At 45.6% G+C, this 24229-nt stretch overlaps 1 protein-coding gene across 2 annotated transcripts in view; it reads left to right on the top strand.

Annotated features, from left to right (window-relative positions):
- ZDHHC17 (zDHHC palmitoyltransferase 17) overlaps nt 1–24229 on the top strand; it is a 528357-nt gene that overhangs the window by 85613 nt on the left and 418515 nt on the right. For both annotated transcript variants that reach the window (XM_078674258.1, XM_078674257.1), the window contains exons 3-4: nt 14585–14707; nt 20874–20951. In XM_078674258.1, coding sequence (XP_078530384.1) covers nt 14585–14707; nt 20874–20951 — 201 coding nt within the window. The remainder of the gene's footprint in view (nt 1–14584; nt 14708–20873; nt 20952–24229) is intronic.

Here is a 24229-nt window from a genome sequence, read left to right as displayed (position 1 = left end):
GCCAAGCTTCTATACATTCTGCCACCTAAAGAGGCACCAAAAGCCTTTGCACCAAGGTCGGCGCCAAAGACATCGGAATCTTCAACGTCTGGTGGAAAATTGGCTCAGCAACACGACTCAGAGGGAGAATCTGAGCGTTATATCGACGCGGACACAGGCAAATTGACCCTTTATAAGAGGAAAATTACTTCCCAGCCAGTGGACTCCTATGTTATTCCACTGAAGAAGAGAAGGCCTGCACAGGACATTCCTGCCCTGGTTGAACCTATCCAGCCTCCGCCTAGGAGGAGTCCAACACCTTCCCCCGACCAATCAGGGGGAGAGGAGGGGGGACAAGATGACCAGTACAATTGCCACATCAATGACCCTGATGCACAACAGGATTCCTATGATGACACTGGTGACCAGGGAAGCCAACAAGTGGGGCAGGACCCACAGCTTTTCAGTGCACGTGCATCCCCAACAGAGGATTCTGCAGGTTTTCATGCACTAATTGAGCGGGCAGCTGCTAATCATGACGTGGACATGCATGCTGACCCAGTGGAGGAAGATTTTCTGTTTGACACTTTTTCTGTCTCTGAAAAGACAGTTAAGACACTTCCTATGCTCAAAGGTGTCCTTAAACATGCTGCGGAGATCTTTAAGGAGCCTACCAGAGCGAGAGTGGTCAACCCACGCATCGAGAAGAAATACAGGCCGGCACCTGCAGACCCAGCATATATTCGGGGACAGTTGCCTCTTGACTCTCTCTTGTGGTCGCAAATGCCCGCAAACGGGCGAACTCCCAGACGACGGGTGAAGCTCCTCCCCCGGACAAGGAGTCAAAAGTGCTTGAGGCAGGGGGCAAGAGAGTGGCTGCGCAGGCTGCCAATTTCTGGCGTATAGCAAACACACAGGCGCTATTGGCACGTTATGATAGGGCGCATTACGACACCCTAGAGCAACTTTTGCAACACCTACCTACGCAGTTTCAGGAGGGTACCAAACTGCTCATAGAGGAGGGAAAACTCATCTCCAACGCAGCAATAAAGTGCGCACTTGATGCCGCAGACACAGCAGCTAGGGCTATTAACACTAGCGTCATGTTAAGACGACAAGCGTGGCTACGCATATCGGGGTTTAAACCAGACATTCAAACAACCATACTCAACCAGCCCGTCAATCCTGATAGACTGTTTGGTCCTGATGTTGACACCACCCTCGAAAAGATTAAGGACAACGAGACGGCTAAGTCTATGGGGGCCCGTCAGTCACAACAGTTCAGGGGGAACACTTTTCGTCGCTCAGGTGCACGCGGTGTTACCCGGGGACAGATGGGTCAACAGTCACAATTCACTAAGGGCGGCGCACAGTCCTCGTACCCCAAGCAAAATAGAGGGGGTTATCGAGGAAACAGCACCAGGGGCCGAGGCAGAGGAAACAACAACTCCCGTTCCTCTGCCGCAAACAAACAGTGACTCCCTGTCACTGCCCCCCGATCATTCAACACCTGTCGGGGGGAGACTCCAGCAGTTCCTGCCGGTCTGGACAAACATCACCACAGACAGGTGGGTAAGACAACTTATCCAGTACGGTTATTGTCTAGAGTTGACATCCACTCCACCCAACATTCCACCAAGGCAACGTCCTATGTCCGCAGAGCACTTGCACTTATTGCAGCAGGAAGTAGTGGTGATGCTGCAAAAAGGTGCAATCGAGCTCGTGCCAGTGGAGGAGGAAGGCACAGGAGTCTATTCACTGTACTTCCTTATTCCAAAGAAAGACGGCTCCCTAAGGCCCATTCTGGACCTGCGCCCCCTCAACCTGTATATTCTGTCAGAGCATTTCCATATGCTTACACTCCAACAGATTCTTCCCTTGCTAAACCAAGGGGACTTTCTCGCAACCTTAGACCTCAAGGATGCCTATTTCCACATACCACTACACCCGTCCCACAGAAAATATCTCAGGTTCACCATCCACGGCAGGCATTATCAGTTCAAAGTCCTACCCTTCGGGGTGACCACCGCCCCCAGAGTGTTTACCAAGTGTCTGGCGACTGTGGCGGCGCACCTCAGGAGGCAGACCATACATGTCTACCCCTACCTGGACGACTGGCTCGTTCAAGCAAAGTCGGAACAACAGTGCGCCGCGGACATGTCCGCAACCATTCACCTCCTTCACAGTCTGGGCTTCTCGTTGAACTACCCAAAGTCGCACCTTCAACCAGCACATGTGCGGCAGTTTCTGGGTGCAACAATAAATACCCTGACTGCTATGGCTCAGCCAAACAAGGTCAGGATAGACAGCATCCAGTCTCTGATCCAAAAGTTCAGACCGCAACACTCCCTTCCAGCGAGAGTGTTCATGCAGTTGATAGGCATGATGGCCTCCTGCATCTTCATAGTCCCTCACGCAAGGTTGCATATGCGTCCGCTCCAAGAATGTTTAGCAAATCAGTGGACACAAGCTCGGGGACAACTGACAGACCTAGTGTTGGTTACCGGTCGGGCATACAACTCTCTGCATTGGTGGAATCCACACAACCTTTGCAAGGGCCGACCGTTCCAGGAGCCGGTGCCACAGATTATCCTAACCACGGACGCATCTCTCCAGGGATGGGGAGCTCATGTGCTCAATTACACAGTGCAGGGACTATGGACGACGCAGCAACAGAAGATGCACATCAACTATCTAGAACTGATGGCAATCTTCATGGCGCTCAAGTCCTTCAAGGTACATCTGTGCAACAAAGTCGTGTTAGTCCGGACAGACAACATGACAGCGATGTACTACATTCAGAAACAGGGAGGCACCCACTCGCCACAGCTGTCTCATCTGGCTCAGAGCATGTGGAAGTGGGCCATTCAAAGGAACATTTTCCTCATGGCAGAGCACCTCCCGGGCAAGGACAATCAGATGGCGGATCTGCTCAGCAGATACAGCCACCAGATGCACGAGTGGGAGTTACATCCATCAGTACTCCGCCCGTACTTCCAGCAGTGGGGTCATCCAGAAATAGACCTGTTTGCCACACAGGAAAACGCAAAATGCCAACACTTTGCCGCCAGGTTCCCTCACCCACAGTCGCAGGGGAATGCGATATGGATGAACTGGTCAGGCAGATTTGCGTACGCTTTTCCCCCAGCACCTCTCATACCGCTGGTGGCAAGAAAGCTAAGGCAACACTCGATGACACTCATCCTAGTTGCTCAAACGTGGGCACGCCAACCATGGTACACCACGTTTCTGGAACTCTCAGTGGTGCCGCATCAAAGGCTGCGCCTTACACCCAGGCTCTTGACGCAGAACCATGGCGACATTCAGCATCCAGATCCGCAACAGCTCAACCTGGCGATCTGGCTCCTGAAGTCCTAGAGTTTGGCTACCTTCATTTGCCTCCAGAATGCATGGACATCATCAAAGAGGCAAGGAAGCCCACTACCAGAGCATGCTATGCTGCAAAATGGAAGCGTTTTGTCATTTACTGTATGGCCAATAACATCAACCCGCTGGATGCATCTATTCCTAACATCATTTGCTATCTGTTACATCTTTACAAGTGCAATCTAGCGTACGCTTCCATTCGGATACATCTATCCGCCATAGCGGCTTATCTTCAGAACAGGCAGCATCTCTCTGTTTTCAGGGTGCCTGCCATTAAAGCCTTCCTGGAGGGTCTGAAACGAGTCATTCCCCCGAGAACACCACCAGCTCCGGTGTGGAACCTCAACGTGGTCCTCACCAGGCTGATGGGCCCACCTTTTGAGCCACTGCACTCATGTGAACTCCAGTTCCTCACATGGAAAGTGGCTTTTCTCATTGCTATTACGTCACTAAGGCGTGTCAGTGAGCTGCAAGCGCTCACAGTCCAGGAGCCATTCATACAAATTCATCCAAACAGGGTGGTACTACGCACTAACCCCAAATTCCTTCCGAAGGTGGTGTCACAGTTTCATCTCAACCAAACTATTGACCTGCCCGCATTCTTTCAAAATCCACAATCAGTAGCGGAAAGAATGCTCCATACCTTGGACGTTAGGAGGGCGTTGATGTACTATATTGACAGGACACAACACTTTAGAAAAACCAAACAACTTTTTGTTGCCTTCTCACCCCAGCACAAAGGCAACCCTATTTCCAAAGCAGGAATAGCCAGGTGGATTGTTAAGTGCATTCAAATCTGTTATCAAAAGGCAAAACGCACTTTAACAATACCCCCCAGAGCGCACTCCACACGCAAAATGGGGGCCTCCATGGCTTTCCTGGGAAACATTCCTTTGGAAGACATTTGCAGAGCAGCCACATGGGTTACACCGCACACGTTTACCAAACACTACTGTGTCGATGTGCATTCCAAGCAGCAAGCAGCTGTAGGACAGGCTGTTCTCAAGACACTTTTTCAGGTTTCTGCAGCTGGCACGGGCAACCGCCGTTAATGGAGGGACTGCTATGTATTCTATGCAAAAGATATGAATTTAGCAGCCCACATGCCTCGAACTGAATATGCTACTTACCAGTATGCATCTGTTCTTGGCATGTAGGGCTGCTAACATTCATATCGCCCACCCTCCTCCCCGGTGCCTGTCGCAGCTGCAGATACACTCTTGCATTCAATCATTAGCATGGACATCCTTTACACTTTTCACTCCATCTCTGCCACAATGGCTAAAAACAATCTGGGGATGGAGCCGATGCCCATGCGCACTGTAGTCCAGGGGAGGAGCCACCTATCTCAGGATACTTCGAAGACTCTTCCAGGACAACAATGTGCGATCATCCGGACCCAACACTAGGCGGCGATCTATGCAAAAGATATGAATGTTAGCAGCCCTACATGCCAAGAACAGATGCATACTGGTAAGTAGCATATTCATTTTAGGTCGAGGACCGTCGCACTGCGTAGCAGTGGGCGGAGCCGAAGATTTTAGGTTGCTTAGAGGGGGCTTGGAACCCGCCCCTCTTCTCCATTGGCTGGACTAGTAAATGCTGGCCAGCCATTGGAGGAGAGGGGCCTCACTCCCTTTAAGCTCCGTCTTTTTGCAATTCGGGAGCGTGTTTTTTAGGTTCTTTCTATCTGTGACGTCATCCGTCACTCAAACCTAAAATACTCGCTACCAGTCGCAAAATGGCAGCACGTTTCTCCGAGGCCTTTCTGCCTCTCCTCGGAGAAAGATGGTCGTGTCATGGCGTTGTCTGGCCTTCTTTACCCCTCCCGATGCATGGTCTCTGCCTCGGATGATGCACCTCAGGCACAGGCTCACAGCTGTTATTATTCACACAGCTCTGATGATGCACCTCAGGCACGGGCTCACAGCTGTTATTATTCACACAGCTCTGGTGATGCACCTCAGGCACGGGGCTGACGCAGTTATTATTCATGGCCGTATCAAGAGAGAGAGAGGACTAACTAGCTAGTCCTTGTCCCCGTGGGTTTATATGTATCAACAAAGAAGACTAGCTACTTATGACTTTATGGGTTGGACTCTGACTCGTTTTGTCAGTTGGCACCTTGTTGGTGTATTCATGAAGCCCTCACCCACCAACCTAGTTGGTGGCATGCTTCATCAGCGGGCCCACCCAGTAACACCTAATGTGTCCCGGGTGTGCTACACCACCTGATTACAGCGGAGCTGGTATATTGCTGAAAGTGCAGTGTTGGGGTTTAGTAACGTGATAGTTAAAACGACTTGGCGGGGGTCCCAGTACCCGAGGGTTAGTAAAATTGTAATAACTGGGCCACCGTCAGCGGTTACAAATAAGGCAAGAGGATGTTAGGTGGTGAGTTACGACTTCCTACATCCATTATCGGTCGACATGTTTCAGCCAGTGCCTTAGGATTAATCTGGCTTTCCTCAGAACCTATTAAAATGGTGTTGGTGCAAATTAGTGCCCATAGTGTCTGGCATCAATTCCCTTCTTGAGCCGCTTACAAGATACTACGACTACTTCCTCAATCCCCTAGTGCAACAAACCCCTACCTACATTAAGGATACAAAGCACCTTCTTCATGTGATCAACGACACACCCTTCGATACCAATACCCAATTACTGGTTGGATTAGACATTGAAAGCTTATATACCAGTGTCCCCCAGGACACAACCCTGCAAGTACTCAGGGACATCCTCATGCAAACACCCTGGCCCTATCACACTCCCAGGGAATTTCTCCTACAATGTGCAAAGCTCGCACTTAAGGAGAACTATTTCGAATACGAAGGAGCTTTCTATCTCCAGACCAATGGAACATCCATGGGCAGCGTTTTTGCCCCCAGCGTTGCGGGGTTGTACGTTCATCATTTTAAGTGAACCCATATTGCAGCCAACACCAACCCCTTTGCGAACCACATCCTCAAATGGCGTCGATAAATAGACGATATTCTCATGATCTGGCAGGGGTCCCAATCAACCCTGGAGAAATTCCTCACATGGCTGAATAACAGAGACCCTTACCTGAAATTCACAAGCACCTCTAGCGCAAACCAACTCGCCTTCCTAGACCTAGACATTACGGTCAAAGAAGGAGCGCTCGTCACCACCACGTACTATAAACCAACTGCCAGAAACTCACTACTCCACTTCACGAGTTTCCATCCCCGCCCACTCAGGGAAAACCTCCCCTATGGACAATTTTTGCGCATACGCAGAAATTGTAGCAGCATCGCAGACTACAAAAGACAATCCTCCGACCTGGCCCATAAACTCGAGGAACGCGGCTACCCCAAAGCCATCATCTCCAATACCAAGAAAAGAGCTTGGAACCAGAATAGAGATGCCCTCCTTGAAACCATGGAAAAGGAACGCCAGGCACAACCAATCACCTGTGTAACTACGTACAATACAGCTTCTAACGAGGTGGCCAAGCTGATCAAAAAAACTGGAAGATCATAAACTCAGGCCAAAGACAGTGGGACACCCCGAGGTTTGCCTACAAACGGTTCCACAACCTAAAAGACCCACTAGTGTCCACCCGCCCGAGAACACAGACCAGACCTGAACCCAACACCATTCTCAACACGTGGGGTCTGCCAAAAATCACCGGCCACTTCCCGTGCAATGACTGTAGTGTGTGTCACCTCACTAAACACACCAAAACCCTGGAACTTGAACCCAACAAAGTCTGGACCCAAAGCAGTCACACCAATTGCAATTCACGCAATGTGATATATCTCCTCACATGCACATGCGGCCTGCACTACATAGGCATGACCACACGCAAAATACGCACCAGAGTAACGGAACACAGAAGCGCCATCAGGTGCAAAAAGAATATCAGCAAACTGACCAACCACTTCATCACTCACCACCACACCTCGAATGATCTAACTTGGACTGTAATTGAACAGTTGCCTGAAAATGCGGTGGACAATGAGAAAAAACTGCTTAACAAAGAGCAAAGGTGGATTTACCGCCTCTCCTCACAAAATGAAGGGTTAAACGATGCCATTCCTTGGAACTCCATCACAGGCTAAAAATGCATTATTTACGTAATTTCCCTGACTTTAGAGACATGTCATGTAACACCGCGCATGCGCCTGTTACACATGCCCAGACAACTCCTTAGCAAATGCGCCAAACTGAATCCAAAGCGCCTGCCATCGCGCAAGCGCCTGTTGCGCGCATCACGCCCAGGGAAGTATTTCTACCCTTACTCCCCCATCCAGGTGACAATCATTAACACGCCTATATAAACTGGCAGGCAACCTACGCCCTGATCACCGGACTGTGAAGACAGCGCTACAGGTACGCGGCAGGCTCTGATCAGAAAGACTGTGAGTATGACGACCCCTGGACAAAAACCTTGGGTAAGCACTTTTTCTCCCTACAGGTCTCCTAACTCCCAGTGGCCAACCATTTCTCCCCACAGGGTCATGCCCTTGTTGCTTCACTCCAGGAAGCATCGGCTGCTAATTCTCAGCATAAGAACAGTTACCTTACGCCTTACACATCACACTGTATATCATTGTGTGTGATTCCCGTGTTCTAGTTTCACCACGCCTAAATTAGATGACGATAATCACCCTAACGGTACCACCAGTACCGTTACACTTTGGCCGACTTTAGTCTACCCACCTTGCACTTTAGCTTCGGCCGTTTATTGTCTGTGTATGACTTTAGGCAACTTGCCAAGTGACTCTTTTTACCTATATCTTTTGTCTGTTTTAATTGTTGTATGTGAAGGTATGCATGAGCAGGGAATCCCCCTCTCACACCTAGAAAAACACCTTAGCGAGTGTAACACATAGTCTGTATTGCAGTTTCCGGCCAAAGTCATCGAGAAGAACGTCAACAAGCAGCTGGCCGCCTTCCTCGAGACGAATGGATCCCTCGACCTCTCGCAGTCTGGCTTCCGGGCCAACCACAGCACCGAGACCGCCCTCATCGCTGCCACCGATGACATCCGAGCCCTGCTCGACAACGGAGAAACAGCGGCCCTCATCCTCTTGGACCTCTCCGTGGCATTCGACACCGTCTGCCACCGCCTGCCACCGCACCCTAGTGCAGCGCCTCAGCAACGTCGGAATCCAGGAGAAGGCACTGGAGTGGATCATCTCCTTCCTCGCCGGAAGGACACAGAGTCCGCCTTCCCCCGTTCAGATCAGAAGCCACCGAAGTCATCTGCGGCGTCCCTCAGGGCTCCTCGCTCAGCCCCACCCTCTTCAATGTCTACATGAGCCCCCTTGCGGCCATCGCACGCCAACACAACCTCAACATCATCTCCTACGCCGACGACACTCAGCTGATCCTCTCCCTCACCAACGACCCCGCCACCGCCAGAGCCAACCTACACGAAGGGATGAAAGACGTAGCCGAGTGGATGACGACCAGCTGCCTGAAACTGAACACAGACAAGACGGAAGTTCTCATCCTGGGCTCCTCCCCCTCCGCCTGGGACGACTCCTGGTGGCCCCCCGCCCTGGGCAGCGCACCCAAACCGACAGACCACGCACGCAACCTGGGGTTCATCTTGGACTCCTCCCTCTCCATGACCAGACAAGTCAACGCTGTCTCCTCGTCTTGCTTCAATATCCTGCGCATGCTACGCAAGATCTTCCAGTGGATCCCCACCGAGACCAGGAAGACGGTCACCCAGGCCCTCGTCACCAGCCGTCTGGACTACGGCAACGCCCTCTACGCCGGAACCACCGCCAAGCTCCAGAGGAGACTCCAGCGGATCCAGAACGCCTCAGCAAGACTCATCCTCGACATCCCCCGGCACAGCCACATCTCCGGACACCTGAGAGACCTGCACTGGCTCCCGGTCAACAAGAGAATCACCTTCCGTCTCCTCACCCACGCTCACAAAGCCCTACACAACCAAGGACCAAGATACCTCAACAGCCGCCTCAACTTCTACACTCCCACCCGCCAGCTTCGATCGACCAGCCACGCCCTCGCCGCCGTCCCCCGCATCCGAAGAGCCACAACAGGAGGAAGGTCCTTCTCCTACCTGTCCGCCAAGACTTGGAACTCCCTCCCAACCCACCTCCGCCTGACCCAAGACCACCTCGCCTTCAGGAAGCAGCTCAAGACCTGGCTGTTCGAGCAGTAGCCGACCCCCCTTCCCCCGCGCCTTGAGACCCTCCGGGTGAGTAGTGCGCTATATAAATGCTTGATTGATTGCAGTTATTATTCACACAGCTCTGATGATGCACCTCAGGCACAGGGCTCACAGCTGTTATTATTCACACAGCTCTGATGATGCACCTCAGGCACGGGGCTGCCTGCAGTTATTATTCACACAGCTCAGATGATGCACCTCAGGCACGGGCTGACAGCTGTTATTATTCACACAGCTCTGATGATGCACCTCGGGCACGGGGCTAACGCAGTTATTATTCACACAGCTCTGATGATGCACCTCAGGCACGGGCTGACAGCTGTTATTATTCACACAGCTCTGATGATGCACCTCAGGCACGGAGCTGACGCAGTTATTATTCACACAGCTCTGATGATGCACCTCAGGCACGGGGCTGCCTGCAGTTATTATTCACACAGCTCTGATGATGCACCTCAGGCACGGGGCTGCCTGCAGCTATTATTCACACAGCTCTGATGATGCACCTCGGGCACGGGGCTGACGCAGTTATTATTCACACAGCTCTGAAGATGCACCTCAGGCACGGGCTGACGGCTGTTATTATTCACACAGCTCTGATGATGCACCTCAGGCACGGGCTCACAGCTGTTATTATTCACACAGCTCTGATGATGCACCTCAGGCACGGGGCTCACAGCTGTTATTATTCACACAGCTCTGATGATGCACCTCAGGCACGGGGCTGATGCAGTTATTATTCCCACAGCTCTGATGATGCACCTCCGGCACGGGGCTGACGCAGTTATTATTCCCACAGCTCTGATGATGCACCTCAGGCACGGGCTGACAGCTGTTATTATTCACACAGCTCTGATAATGCACCTCAGGCACGGGCTGACAGCTGTTATTGTTCACACAGCTCTGATGATGCACCTCAGGCACGGGCTGACAGCTGTTATTATTCACACAGCTCTGATGATGCACCTCAGGCACAGGCTCACAGCTGTTATTATTCACACAGCTCTGATGATGCACCTCAGGCACGGGGCTGACGCAGTTATTATTCACACAGCTCTGATGATGCACCTCATGCACGGGGCTGCCTGCAGTTATTATTCACACAGCTCTGATGATGCACCTCATGCACGGGGCTGCCTGCAGTTATTATTCACACAGCTCTGATGATGCACCTCAGGCACAGGACTGCCTGCAGTTATTATTCACACAGCTCTGATGATGTACCTCAGGCACGGGCTCACAGCTGTTATTATTCACACAGCTCTGATGATGCACCTCAGGCACGGGGCTGACGCAGTTATTATTCACACAGCTCTGGTGATGCACCTCCGGCATGGGGCTGACGCAGTTATTATTCACACAGCTCTGATGATGCACCTCCGACACGGGGCTGCCGCAGTTATTATTCACACAGCTCTGATGATGCACTTGAGGCACGGGACCGACGCAGTTATTATTCACACAGCTCTGATGATGCACCTCAGGCACGGGCTGACAGCTGTTATTATTTACACAGCTCTGATGATGCACCTCAGGCACGGGGCTGAAGCAGTTATTATTCACACAGCTCTGAGTGCAGAGTGCAGAGTGCGTCGGTTTGTGAACATATATATTTTGAATATTTTACAGTATCCGGTTGCCACCAAATTTGTCAGGGCCAAAGTGCAGGATTAAACTAATCTGTACATTTCCATTCAGGTGATCGTTTGCTAATGCCTGGTACTCATTTTAGGTTTCACCTGTATAGCACTTGCACTGTGCTTGAGAAAACGATTGTGTTTAATATAAACCCACAAGGGACTTATATCCTGCCTCACTCTCTCACTATATAATACTCACTCTTTCACTTTTTACTACTCGCTCTCTAATACTCTTTACTAATAACCCTCTCCTACTCACTATCAACTACTCACTCTACTACTTACTCTGTGTGTGGGTGCTAATGCAATAGGTCTCGCATATGCAAACGATTAAGCTATTGGCAATGTAAATGACAATGGCATTTATTTATGATTTTAAAAAAAAAAGTCAAGAGCAATGCCAATAGCTCTACCTTTAATAATGCCGAGACCATTGCATTGTAAATGCTTGTTAATACTGCTTTGGAACTCATTTCAGAAAGTTACCTCAAACTGGAACAGAGCGAATCATGTCTTGCATTAAGAAACTGCCACCATGTATTTCCAAAGAATTTCCAAAATGCAGATGAACCTGAAAATCGACTTCTACATTTAGTCTACTTTTGCAAGTTAGTGCGGAATGGTGGTTCTTTAATTCTACTGCCCTTCATTGTTACAAGCTGCTTATGGGTTGGATTGGTGTGGAAACGCCCTTTTCTGCTTTTTAGGTAGAGTTATCAGTGTGCATGCGTTGTCTGTAAGACCTGCTGTAATCACTCTATGGAGTGTAATCTGGCCTGCTTCTTGCAATTGGTTAATGCGTGCATCGTTTGTTTTCTCGCTCCTTATTAGTTAACGCTCTGATACACAATTTCTGTTTTTTTGCCAGGCTCGACCGACCAATTACAGTTCCCTTACACTCGTAAATGTTGTGTTATTTGGGGACTAGTTGTTTATTTAATTTAATGCTAGTGTGTGGCACAGCACATTTTCACTTTACTTTAGCTAGCTGCAGCCCACTTTAATTTGTTTCTGCATAGCTCGCTTTCATTTTAAGTACGGCTGTGCATGGCGCGCCTTCGGTTTAGGTAGGGCTGTCGACTGCTTTTGTATCCTTGTCAGATACCTTCTGTCAACAGTGTGTCTTGACTGCAAATTGTATTTGGGCATTTATAGTATGCAGCGTTTAAATATTAGCAGTCAATATGCAGCGTTTGTATTTTTCTTTTGTTATTTGCAGTCAACTCTGCTTCAGACGCACAGCGCCTTCCCCCACCCCATGGTACCCTTTGCACCAGCAGAAGCTTAGTAGTAACACTCTGCTGACATGTGCACAGACCTTATTACCACACAATATTTCTAATGTTTTGCTTCTAAATGAAATTCAGAAAGGAGGCACTCCCCAGGAGTAACATTACTAAACACTGCAGCGTGATTTTGCGTGGTGTTTGTTCCACTAAATGAACTGTGAACGCACTGATCACTTAAGTCTTTTTCATATAAGTGCTGGACAAGGACCACATTTTAAAAACTTTCTGCTTTCTCAACTCTTAGACTTGTAAATACTGTATTTTACTGTACGCATCAGGAAGGACTCACAGGACCCAGCACATGGTTGCATAAGCACAATTTTCGTATTGGTCATTGTGTCATTCTTGCACCTACGGCATACCTGCTCTCCCCACTCCTCATGGAATGGACTCCTTCGGTTAAAATAGTAAACTGTATGTATGGTATTTATAATCTAAGTAAATTATTTCCATTGGGTTTGAAGAAAGAAGTATTATTGATCCAACTGTATTGTGCAGCTCCAAACAACTTGACCACTTGCCCATATGGGAAGAAAAACAAAATATGAGTTTTCAGTAAAAAAACAAAAACATAGTACGAATCTGTCCTTATACTAAGAGTTGCAAATGCACATTTAAGTATGTTTTTTTATCTGTGAATATTTTAAATCGCTAAGTATTCAAATGGTTTAAGCTTGGATGTTCCCCCCCAATTTAGGTTGTATTAATAAGCACAACAATTCATGCGTTTGCACTGGGGCTGCGGAGTGGAGTATATTATTTTGTACTGGTCAACCCTGATAAATGTGTATATACGTGAATACGCTCTCATCTGATGCTTTTTCCAAATAGGTACAAAAGTAAATATAATAAAAGAAATGTAATCTAATTACCAGTTTTTCTTTTTAAGGGGAGAGTGTGTGGAGCAGATAGGAGCTGGGGATTCTGTGCAAATCACTTAATCTCCCTGTGCCCAGGGACAGCGCCTGGATACCCTCATGGGTGATAGGCCGCACTCTATAAATGAAATAAAATAATTTATTATGCGGACATTGAAAACAGAATACATAATTTTCTCAGGTGGTCATATAATATTTATTTGGTTTTACAAACTTAAGTAAGGATAATTTGTACAGGAATATAATAACTCAAAAGCATGGATAAACATTGTGTGCAGTATCCCTGTAAATGTAACCGCAAACTGCCACCTAATGCTAATCGTAGGTATGAATCGGAAGCTTGCAGCTTTCTAATGCTGTAACCTGGTCACACCTGGTATAGTTTTAAACTTGCATTTACATTAAGTCCACTCTCAAGCAGCACTTTGTATCAATCGTGTGTCTTCTAGTCTTAATCCAGTGCGTAATTTACACTTTCATGTGTTGAATGCAAATTTAGGACTATGAAGAAAACGAGAACTGAAGTGAAGTTTAAACAAGCATCTGCAATGCAATAGGTCTCGCATTTATGCGAGTTTGAGCTATTGGCAATGTAAATGACTATGGCTTTTATTTGTGTGTTGGTTTTTAAAACATAAATTAATGGCTTTGTCATTTATAAAGCCAAAAACTTAAACTCTTGCAAATACGAGACCTATTGCATTCCAAATGCTTGTTTTTTTTATTTTCCAATGTAATCTGATTCTGCCAATGCTAGAAAAGAAATTACCACAAACATCTTTCAGGTAGTCATTGTGCTTCCTGAGGTAAGTTTACCTTTTCTATCTAAGTGAGTAAAATATATCACTAACATAAGGGTGTTGCTCTACCTCTCATAGTAAACACCCTTCATTAGAGAGCGCCTTACTTTGGAATTGACTCATGAACTGAACTGGTTTGGAGACTTATGCTCATACATGGCAGTTATACATTCCCCTGAAGAGTCACATGTATTCCATTAAAAAAAAAAATGTTTAATGAGCAACACGTAAATAATGCGAGTCTTGTAATTTTTTGGGTAATTTCTGATTGTCTTCATGGCTAGAAGCAACTATTGGGTATAGTTCACGTATGTACTATTGCGTATATATAAGGGAAACAATTGTGCTTTGTTTTTGACATATTAGTAGTACAGTGATAATTTCATATACATTTTTGCTTGCAATGCTAATCTTTTTTTTCTTCTTTTTTTTAAAGGTATGGAATATATGAACGATGTAGAGAGCTGGTGGAGGCAGGATATGATGTCCGACAGCCAGACAAAGAAAATGTTACTCTCCTGCACTGGGCTGCAATTAACAATAGGATTGATCTTGTCAAGTAGGTATAATTTTTCTTAAAAATGGCGAGGAAAAAAACTATATGAAATTAAGTATGCTGCTGGAGCATTTTCCATTTTAATTTGGTTTCTCTATTTGTTCAAGTATTTGAGTATTTTATTGTGTGATATCATCTTTCAGTGACTTCAGTGCACTTGTCAGCCTTGTAGTTGACATTTATGTGACATTGTATGAGGAACTAATTGGTGAAACCAACATAGACCTGTCCCCTGTGAATTAATGGCAACCTAGAAGCAAGTCTCTTGATCGCCTGTGGAATTAGTTTGGTTTCAGATGCTTGGTGGTGGTATCCTATTGAACCTGCCCATTGTTTAACTGTTGGACTAGGATTCGAATGCTTCTGGGACAATGGTATGTTCTTGCAACATTTTGTTAACTGTCAAAGGACTTTTTCACTTTAGGATCTAAATTGGTCTTTTTTTCACAATGAGGAGAAATCATAACAGATCTCTTACTATTTTAATTCCCAAGAGTTTGCAACATAAGACCTTATAGTTTGTGCTTCTGCTGAAAACTCCCAGTCTAGACCCCTAGGACACAAACAACTATTGCCCTTTCACTATTTTTCCGTCTAGGGAAAGATAATAGAGAAAATGGTATTCAAGGATTTATCTAGGTACCGTATGATGAAAACCCAGTGCCCATGGCAAGACTGGGTGTCGTCCAGGTTGTGGCTCTCAAACAACTCTGGCCCAACACTTGATGAAGTCAAGCTGATCATCAACAATGGTGATATGGAAGTGATCCTATTGAATTCACCCCATACTGCATTTGAAATGCTGAACTGTGGACTGCTCAAGGAGAAGTGAGGTTTTGGATTGATCCTTCTCATTCTTGTCAGTAATGTTTGTCATTGATCCTTCCTACTTTTAAGTCAAATAAATTGATGGTACCATGTGTGATTATTTGTAGATATCAGTCTTTCTAGTATTACTTAATATTTACGTCCGGTTGTTTTCTGCCTTAATAACTTTTGGTTGTTGTAGCCTGTCTTATACTGACAATTCTCGGCTAATAGTTATTAGGCTGGGCGAAGTAGTTCTCTTTTGAGCTATCAGCATTTTCATTTGAATTCCCTTTGAATTTAGATCTGTCTACAGTGGTGTCTGTCTAGCTGTTTTCTAAGGGTAGGAAGGAGACTTATACAATCGACCATAGTTGATTAGACTCACATTTGAGCGTGGTTGTGAAACAATTTCTATACATAATTTGGTAGATCCCATAGTGGTGCACTACCTAGACCTCTCTCTGGATCAACAAGTCCAGGACACTTGAGGCATGATCCAGATGTTCAACGTCACTCCTGGATCTCGGCGTGGGTGCCTCTGTGACTTACTGACCTTTTGGGCTCCTGCATCCTGCTTGTCGACCGTGCCAGACAGCAAATGGGGTACTTTAGTGAGATCTCAAATCTCGGAGGGCTCAGCAAAAAGGGAAAATGTCCTTTTCTATTCAGGTTTTGGAGGAGACTGCAAAAGACCTGCACTTATGGATGCTTGCCACAGTTGGACTAGCAGCAGACTCCTCTTCCTACCTCACATGGACTGTCTTCGTTTGTGACACATGTAGCACTGCTAGGTTGGGGAGGTCAGCTTGGAGGGATGAAAGTCAGAGGACACTGCTTTTTGGCAGAGACTCGGTTCCACATCAAGGTGTTGGAGTTGTGGGCCATCAAACGAACAACACCACTGCAATGTGGTATTGTAACAAGCAAGCGATGTGTGGTCCTGTACCACAAGGCTCCATCCCTCTAAAACAGGGCACTTCCCTGGTTGTGAACTACCTGTTTGAATCTTAAAGCACCAGGACAGAGGAACTTCACCTGTGACTCCTATCAGATCATGAATAGCCATTACACAAGTTGGCACAGGACGGCTTCCAGCAATGGGGAGAACCCGGACTCGATTCCTCCAGCCCCGGCGTGAACACAAACACTGGCGTTCCCAAAAAACTGCAGTATACAAAATGTGATGGATGGAATGCTTGAATGAATCTAAGCCATTGGGAATTACTCTGGCCGCATCCCAGTACATCGTTATTTTACACACCATGTCAACCTTAGTTTGGACATATGCATATCAGTCCTAATCCTGCTACAATCGAACAATTCAGCCTGAACCAGAACACAAACACCCTAGAACCTGATTAGGGCTCGTCATCCGGGTATAGCTTGGTTCCAATGAGACATTGAGCAGAGGACCCACGTCTGGGCTGTAGTAGCAGTGTATGCAAAATAATGATGTGTCCCTAGTAATAACCAGTGGTTGATATTAATTCAAGAATTCCACCCATCCCTTTTTTGTATACTTATGTGTTGCCGTAAGTAGGACAGGTATGCCCAGATGTGGGTCCCATGCACACTGTGACACTGGAATCAAGCTATAACCAGCTGATGAGGCCTAACTAGGGGGATACCGGTCAAGAATGGCCTGTATTTCGGTACATTGAGTACCTGGCATGGCATTTCGGCTGGACTGTTCCCATTGGAGGGTGTCAAGATTAATTTGCATATGACTGCTTCCAAAATGAGTTGGCATGGTGTGCAAACTAATGATGGACAGAGATGTGGTCCTCCTTAATTACCAGTGGCTTGTATTAATTCAAGCATTCCATCCATCACTTGTTTTGTATACTTTGGAGTTCTCAACAAGGCATTCTGCTCAGAGTGGCGCTCTGGACTCTTGTATGCATTCCTGCCTCTCCTGCCCAGCATTCTTAATGAGATCTGAACAACCGGACCCAAGTTATTCCATAGGTTAAAATTGGACCAGGAGTATGTGGCACCCAGAACTTAAAGGCATAAGCATTTGTCCTCTCAACAGGCTGCTGCTTCAGGAGGATGGGTGCTGGAATAGGTATGTGTCCTTGTGTGTTTCCCACAATATGGACCCATTACAGGGAAAGCTGTCTTGCTTTCCGTGTTGTCTTTAGCCCAATAAGAACTGTTAACGGTTATTTTTCTGCTCTCTCAGACTTTCTGTATTTATTGGACCAACCATTCTTGTTTGTCTCCTTTTGTGGTGTGTTTCCTTAAAGATTTAATTCATATCTTTCCAGCTAAACCCTTTATGATGCTTTAATGGCACCTTATTTTGAGGCCTCACATTCCTTATGTGTACTTCATTTGAGCCAATGCACAACTGCCCTTTAGTCCTGACTCTCAAAACAGTCTTTTTCATTATGATGAATACTGCTCTGTAGATAAGTGAGTGACGGACTATTTTTGTCCAATCACCCTACACCAACTTTCTTTTCGAACAAACTGGTTTTATGGACCAGAGCAGTGTTGTTGCTGAAGGTGGCCACTGACTTTTCATATCAGTCAGCCTATTACTCTTCCAGCATTCTTGCTCCACCTCTCCCCCTAAAAAAGCAGAAGATAGATTCCTCTGTTTGGACCCCAAAAGTGTATGGAGCTTTTACATTGACATTACCAAGGATCATTGGATGGACGATCAGCTCGGGGAAAAAAAAAGTTACGGTGTTGTAGAAGCGGACGATGTCACGATGTATAGTTCTTTTTAGTTCTTACCTAGGCAGTGCATGTGCGCTTTCTCTCTGAGTCATGCTGTATCTATATTATGGGCTTCGAGCACCACCCAACTTTTTCATTGGTTTCTCTTACTGTCCTTCATAAATGCCAGCTTTTGTTTGGTGAAAGCACTTAGTCCCTCCTTTTGGATTTTTGTAGCCACCCATGAGGACTGCCCCTGTAACATAGGCTCTTACTCTTTCCTTTATTTATGATACTCTGCGAGCAGTATTTTTTTTTTTTTGCCTGCCTCTGCTCTTGTTAGTGGCGTCCTTTGATAGTTCTTGCAGCAGGGCTCCAGAGTGCAGCCTTGGTGGTTGCATGACACCTCGTACGGCAGCTGTTGGGGCCTCTCCTCTGTTACATTGGGGGCTGGCCTGACGTTAGCCCACCCATGCAGCTCACAGAGCTGTACGGAGCTTACATGTACCAGAGAAGCTTGCAGTGACTAAAGGCAAAATAATGAAAAGACTTGTTGTATTAGTGGAGTGTTTTTCCTTTTACTGCACTTGGTGCCTGCACACTGGACCTCCGGGGCTATATCTGCTCCCGTAGTCTCGCCCACAGCGTTTGCAAACTGCGGCCCTTCCCTCTCTCTCCTTGAGACATGCTTATGGTCCACTATCTTGGCCATCCCGAAGCAGGTGCCGAGGGGTACCGTGGTCAGCAGCAGTGTTTGCAAAGCTAACGCGTGCACATTCCAAAGTTTTGAGGTCTTTGAAACCAACAAAAAGAATTGTATGACAGACAAATCTATCAGCACTGTATTTGTTGGTAATTGTATTTTATTGGAATTATATAGTGGTTACTACCCCGACATGGGGGTCGGAAGGGCTCCGAATCGGATTCGGGTTTGCCGAATTCGATCCGGAGCCCTTGTTTCAGACCGACTTGCTCTCAGTTCTGCACGATCAAGTACGATGCCTGGAAACCGTTAAGGCTGACCGAATCTGTTCCGAAAGGCATTCGGACAGGTCAAGCCTTTCTGGAGCCGATTCGTACAGCTCTATGGACTCGGTTCCCGAACGAGCGAATATGATGACCAATTCGGACAGCCTTTCCGAATCTGTTTACCTGGAACGAAACTGCTGCCAGAATCGGTCTTTGAGGGCCGTAGCTGGCCCCCCTTCACCCGGTGCCCTCCAAATCGGCCTGTGGGGGTACCCATAGGTATCCACTTTCCAACCATGCACAGTGTGGCAGCCACGATGGGGTGCCCGCCACATGGTGCAAGGTTTTTCCCACCTACCGTTTTCTTCAATGGGCTCCAATTGAAGTCAAAGGGTGTCCGACCGAATCGTATCCGGATGCATCCTACTAGTTGGGTCGGACTCCACCAATGCGAATCGTAATGAAAGCATTCCTGAACTGATCCGGTCGGTATGCTTTCTGAACAAGATCGGAATCGGGGCCAAGGTGTCTACTCCCTTATTATTGACTCAAAGCCATGAATGCCTCCATTTAGATGATTGTGACATTGCCCCTCGCTCTCAATATTTGATATCAACACGTTGTATGGGAGCCACTAATGCGAGCAGGGACCCAGGATAATCTGCTGCATGGCTAAACACTTATAAGGTTCCAAAGGCGAAACCTATTCGCTATGCCAATACTTGTTATTAAGATATGCTACACATTGGCTAAGAAACAGCTTCTAAAAAGGTCTGAGGACTTACCGGATTTTATTTGTAGTATTTTTTTAAGAAACTTCTTTTGAAAGGAAGTTTATCTAAGAATTGTACTGCGGTGTTAAACTGTTTCGTAATTATTACATCTGTTGAGTATATTGTAAATGTTCATTTATGCGCTTTTTTAAACATAATAGTTATTTACAGCAGAAATAAGACTTGTATAGGTGCTGAGACAAAAATTGGTGACAATCTGTCTAGTGTAATACTATCCTAAATATATGGATTTATTAACTTTGGATGTGGGTTCCGTATGCAAGATTCGTATGGAAAAATGTTGTAATGGAAAGCTAATCGTAGATCAATGGGGCCCTGATTCAGGGCTAAGGAGAGCCGAAATACCATGGATTTTTTCTCCCCCCTGATTGAGTTGGTAGGTTTTCCCAAACCCATTTTGTGAATGTGGGAAAAACCAGACCTGTTTTTTAAATTTATTTTTTCTGCTCCCTTTTTTCTTATTGTTCCGAATGTCGACTGTGGCTGAAAAAATTGTATAAGACTTTAGCTGCTACAGCAACTAAGTTTTTTTTTTTTCTCTGACTCTCTGCCAGAAGTTGCATTTTTCCCCGATTCCTTCCACCCCGCCCAGAGACACCCATGTACATTTAACACCTGCTCAAAAATACATATTAAATGTATACGTCAAATCCCATAGAATTGGGAATTCCAAGTGGTTTTAAGATAGTAAAAAATGATCCCACGTGGTAATTACCATTCATTTGGATTTAACTCTTAATTTGGCTGTACTGGAATGGATTTACTGCATAGGAATGGTACATTTCCATTACCCCCCCATAACAGCACAACAACACTCTCGCACTCACTCTCACTCATAATTGGGGCCTTTGTGGTTAATTATGTTGTCCTTGTCCAATAATTATTGGTAATTTGAAATGCAGAAGTTAATTGTGCTTTTTTAATTATAGGTACTACATATCGAAAGGCTCTGTTGTGGATCAGCTTGGAGGAGACCTAAATTCCACACCACTCCATTGGGCAACAAGGTGAAAGTTAAAGCATGTTTTAAATCTTTGATGTTTCATAATTATTTTAAAATGCAATATGATTAACTTTTTTTTTTAATCGAGGAAATCCTAAACAAAGCAGCAACAGGTGACTTTCTAGTGACAGAAACCCTTGAAGGGCCTGCTTTTTTTTACTGTGTAAGAAACACAACGGTGTGAGAGAAATACACAGTTGTGGTAGAGGCAAATAAATTATCCCTCAACCCTCTCACCTATTTTCAAGCAGAGCTAATGCTCTCTTATGTTTCTGAACAGAAATAAAATAAAACCTTTTCTGACAAGTCTTCTCAAGGTACTCTTGCATAGTGTGCAAAAAAGATTTACTGGCATGCAACCTGAGTTATTAGCAGTGGTTGAGATTAATTCAAGCATTCCACTCATCACTTTTTGTTTGTGTAGTATTATGAAAGGAGGCAAGATGGCTCAGGGAGTTAAACTCTTCTTGAGGATGCCTAATGTGATCTGTGGATCATGAAGATTGATCCCAACAATGCTACCTCTGTCCTCCATCTTTCTGAGTTTAAGAAATTGAGCACTATTAAATGTTGTAAAAGTAACAGTTGTCATAAATAGAGCTTCTAAGTAGGAGATGTGCAGAAAAGCCCACTATAATAATATGCACTTTTATTATTATTTTGCAATAGCACAAATCTTACACACACATTAATGTCTGCCTCTCCCTACCGGATCCCTAAGCACGGATCTACTCCACATCCACCAAGAATTAATGATTTTTTGTGGGGGGTGGGGATACGCTTGGCAATTGGGCAATGCTCCCCAGCGGCAATAACTAATTTAGAGAAATTGCCTCTGAATATCAAAAGTATGCATAACCCCAATTTCAGAGGTGTATAAATAACCATTCAACAAAACCAATAACCTCATTATCTTGTACACATTTAAAAAATAAATGTTTCCCTCAATCCCATTTTTTCAATCATTAAATTTTGCCGTATCAATTGTGTCATGGTTGATATGCCATGAAAAAATAATTATAAGCTGCATGCAGCTCAGTTGTTGGCTCTGGGTCTTGTGTGTTTTTGGACAACCAACATACTATATATTTCACTGCTACCAGAAAGGTCTAACAAACTTAATCATACACTACCTTTGTAAATCGTCCATTGGGTCAAAAAATTGCAGGTGCAAACATTTTCACCAGTTGATTATTTGTCCTGCTTGCTTGCTTTGTGGTTTGTATTTCAACAATTAATTGCTTTGGGAAAACCAAGAACAATCTACACAAATTACCCCTTGCTTCAGTATAGGTCTCAAACGTATAGATTTCAGAGTTAGCACATTAGTTTCACACGTTTTCGTCACAAACTTCAAGTGGGTAAAAAAACACAAACAATTGGAAAATTGATAAACAGTTAAAAACTGGTTTAAAGGTTTTTCTTTTACCACTTTGCTTGTTCCTGAAGGCTGGGAAGGTGTTGAGCTTAGAGCAACAGGACTTTTGTGGGTGTCATTTTTAGAAAGAAAAAAAAACACTTTTTTGCAGAAGAAAACCTTTGCTATACTTTGGCTATTTTCTCGGTTCCCTCAAAGGGAGTACACCTGGTTACCTTAAGAATCCACAAGATGTGGGGAAAAAAGGATGCAAATTTGCCCTGGATTTCGTTTGTGGAAAAATGTTATGGAGGGTTAAGCACAACCTACTACAAACATCAAACATTTAGCTCCACATTGGGGCAGAAAAAGCCTCGGCAGCTAAGAGATTACGTTGTAGTGACTGGGTTTCTTCTTTACCCATTGTTCCATTGCATTTAACCCCTTCGACGCTGATGACGAGCTGGGCTCGTCATGGCGTAGCCTCCTCGCACGCTGATGACGAGCCCAGCTCGTCACGTAAAGTGCGATTTAAAAAATCTCAGCGTACGAGCGGAATTCCGCCCGCACGCATGCGGTTAAAGCATGAAACTCCAATTAGCCTTCAAAATGAATTGTCCAAGTTCTGGACAGAAATCTTCCTTATCTGACAGTTAGGATCCATTAAGGCAGCCAGAGATGTTTACGTGTGGGCCAATCAGCTTTCTCTTTTTATTTTATAATTCCTTCCTCTGAAGAGAACGGTTTCTAGGTCTTTCTGTGCTAGGGATAGTTCACTAAAAAAACACTTTATCCTGCACAGTTGAAGCTACTAGCTTAGACTTTGAACGTCTGTCCCTTCAACGGATTTGATCCAGCGGCTTACCAGCAATAGGTAGTCCAACACAATGTACTCACCTGGGCCCATGCACACATTTACAACAACTTTGCAATAACTCCTGGGGTCATGTTTTATAAATGTCTTACCATATCAAGATTAGTTATTTCTGGTTCTTAACTAATTTTTCACTGACCAAAAAGTTCTTTCCTCTGGTCGATGGACTATTAGTTGAACTAGTTGATGGTGAAGTGACATAAATCAACTTACTTGCAAATATTAAATGATCACAGAGTCGGATGTATTTTAAATCTTTATCTAAGAATATATTCATATGAACCACTTACAAAGTACAGAAGAGTCTCCGTCTATTCATTAGGAAGGAAGATTCAATAAATCAATTATTAAATGCATTCATTTTTACTACGCAATGACTATGCATGGAAAGGAGAGGATAGAGAGAAAAGGACATAGGCATATAAACAGACATATAATTATGGTAAAGTATGGTGTGAAAAACAATCCCCTGGCCAAGGAGCAGGGAAGGGTCCCCCAAGGAAAGATCTGTTGACCAAAGGCTTCAGGACAGGACAGATGACCTCTCTATCACCGACGCTTGCGTAGCACCCCTCTCTTCCTCTTTGAGATTTTTCTGCGATCCTCTTCTAAATTAATTAGCTTAAGATATATGGTTCTGAAATTCGATTCTTCTTCAGCATCCCTCGTCACTCAGACAGCATCTTGAGCTCTGCAGCATTTAGCATGGACGTCTCATCGGGCAGCATCCCGGTCTCATACTCTCTAACTAGCTAAGGACTACCTCAATTGTACCCTACAATATTCATGTACCTCCCAATAATGTTTCAATATCATGAAACTCCTAACTCTGATTGGACAGGCAAGGGGAGGTGATAATCGCACCATGCTGACATTTTAATCTTTTCAGTTAGCCCTTTGTTAATAAAACCATCCCCTTAATTCTTTATTCAAACCTTATTTCCCATCCACATTCACATTCACAGTATTTTTGCAACATTTATAATAGCTTCCACAGTTTCTGCCATCCCGGTGAACTCTTCACCACTTTGTTCCTGGGCCAGGACACTCA

The sequence above is a fragment of the Lissotriton helveticus genome, chromosome 1_1, assembly GCF_964261635.1.
Source record: "Lissotriton helveticus chromosome 1_1, aLisHel1.1, whole genome shotgun sequence".
NCBI classification, from domain to species: domain Eukaryota; kingdom Metazoa; phylum Chordata; class Amphibia; order Caudata; family Salamandridae; genus Lissotriton; species Lissotriton helveticus.
Note: the sequence above shows the minus strand (reverse complement) of the source record. Positions and strands in the feature narration are given on the sequence as shown.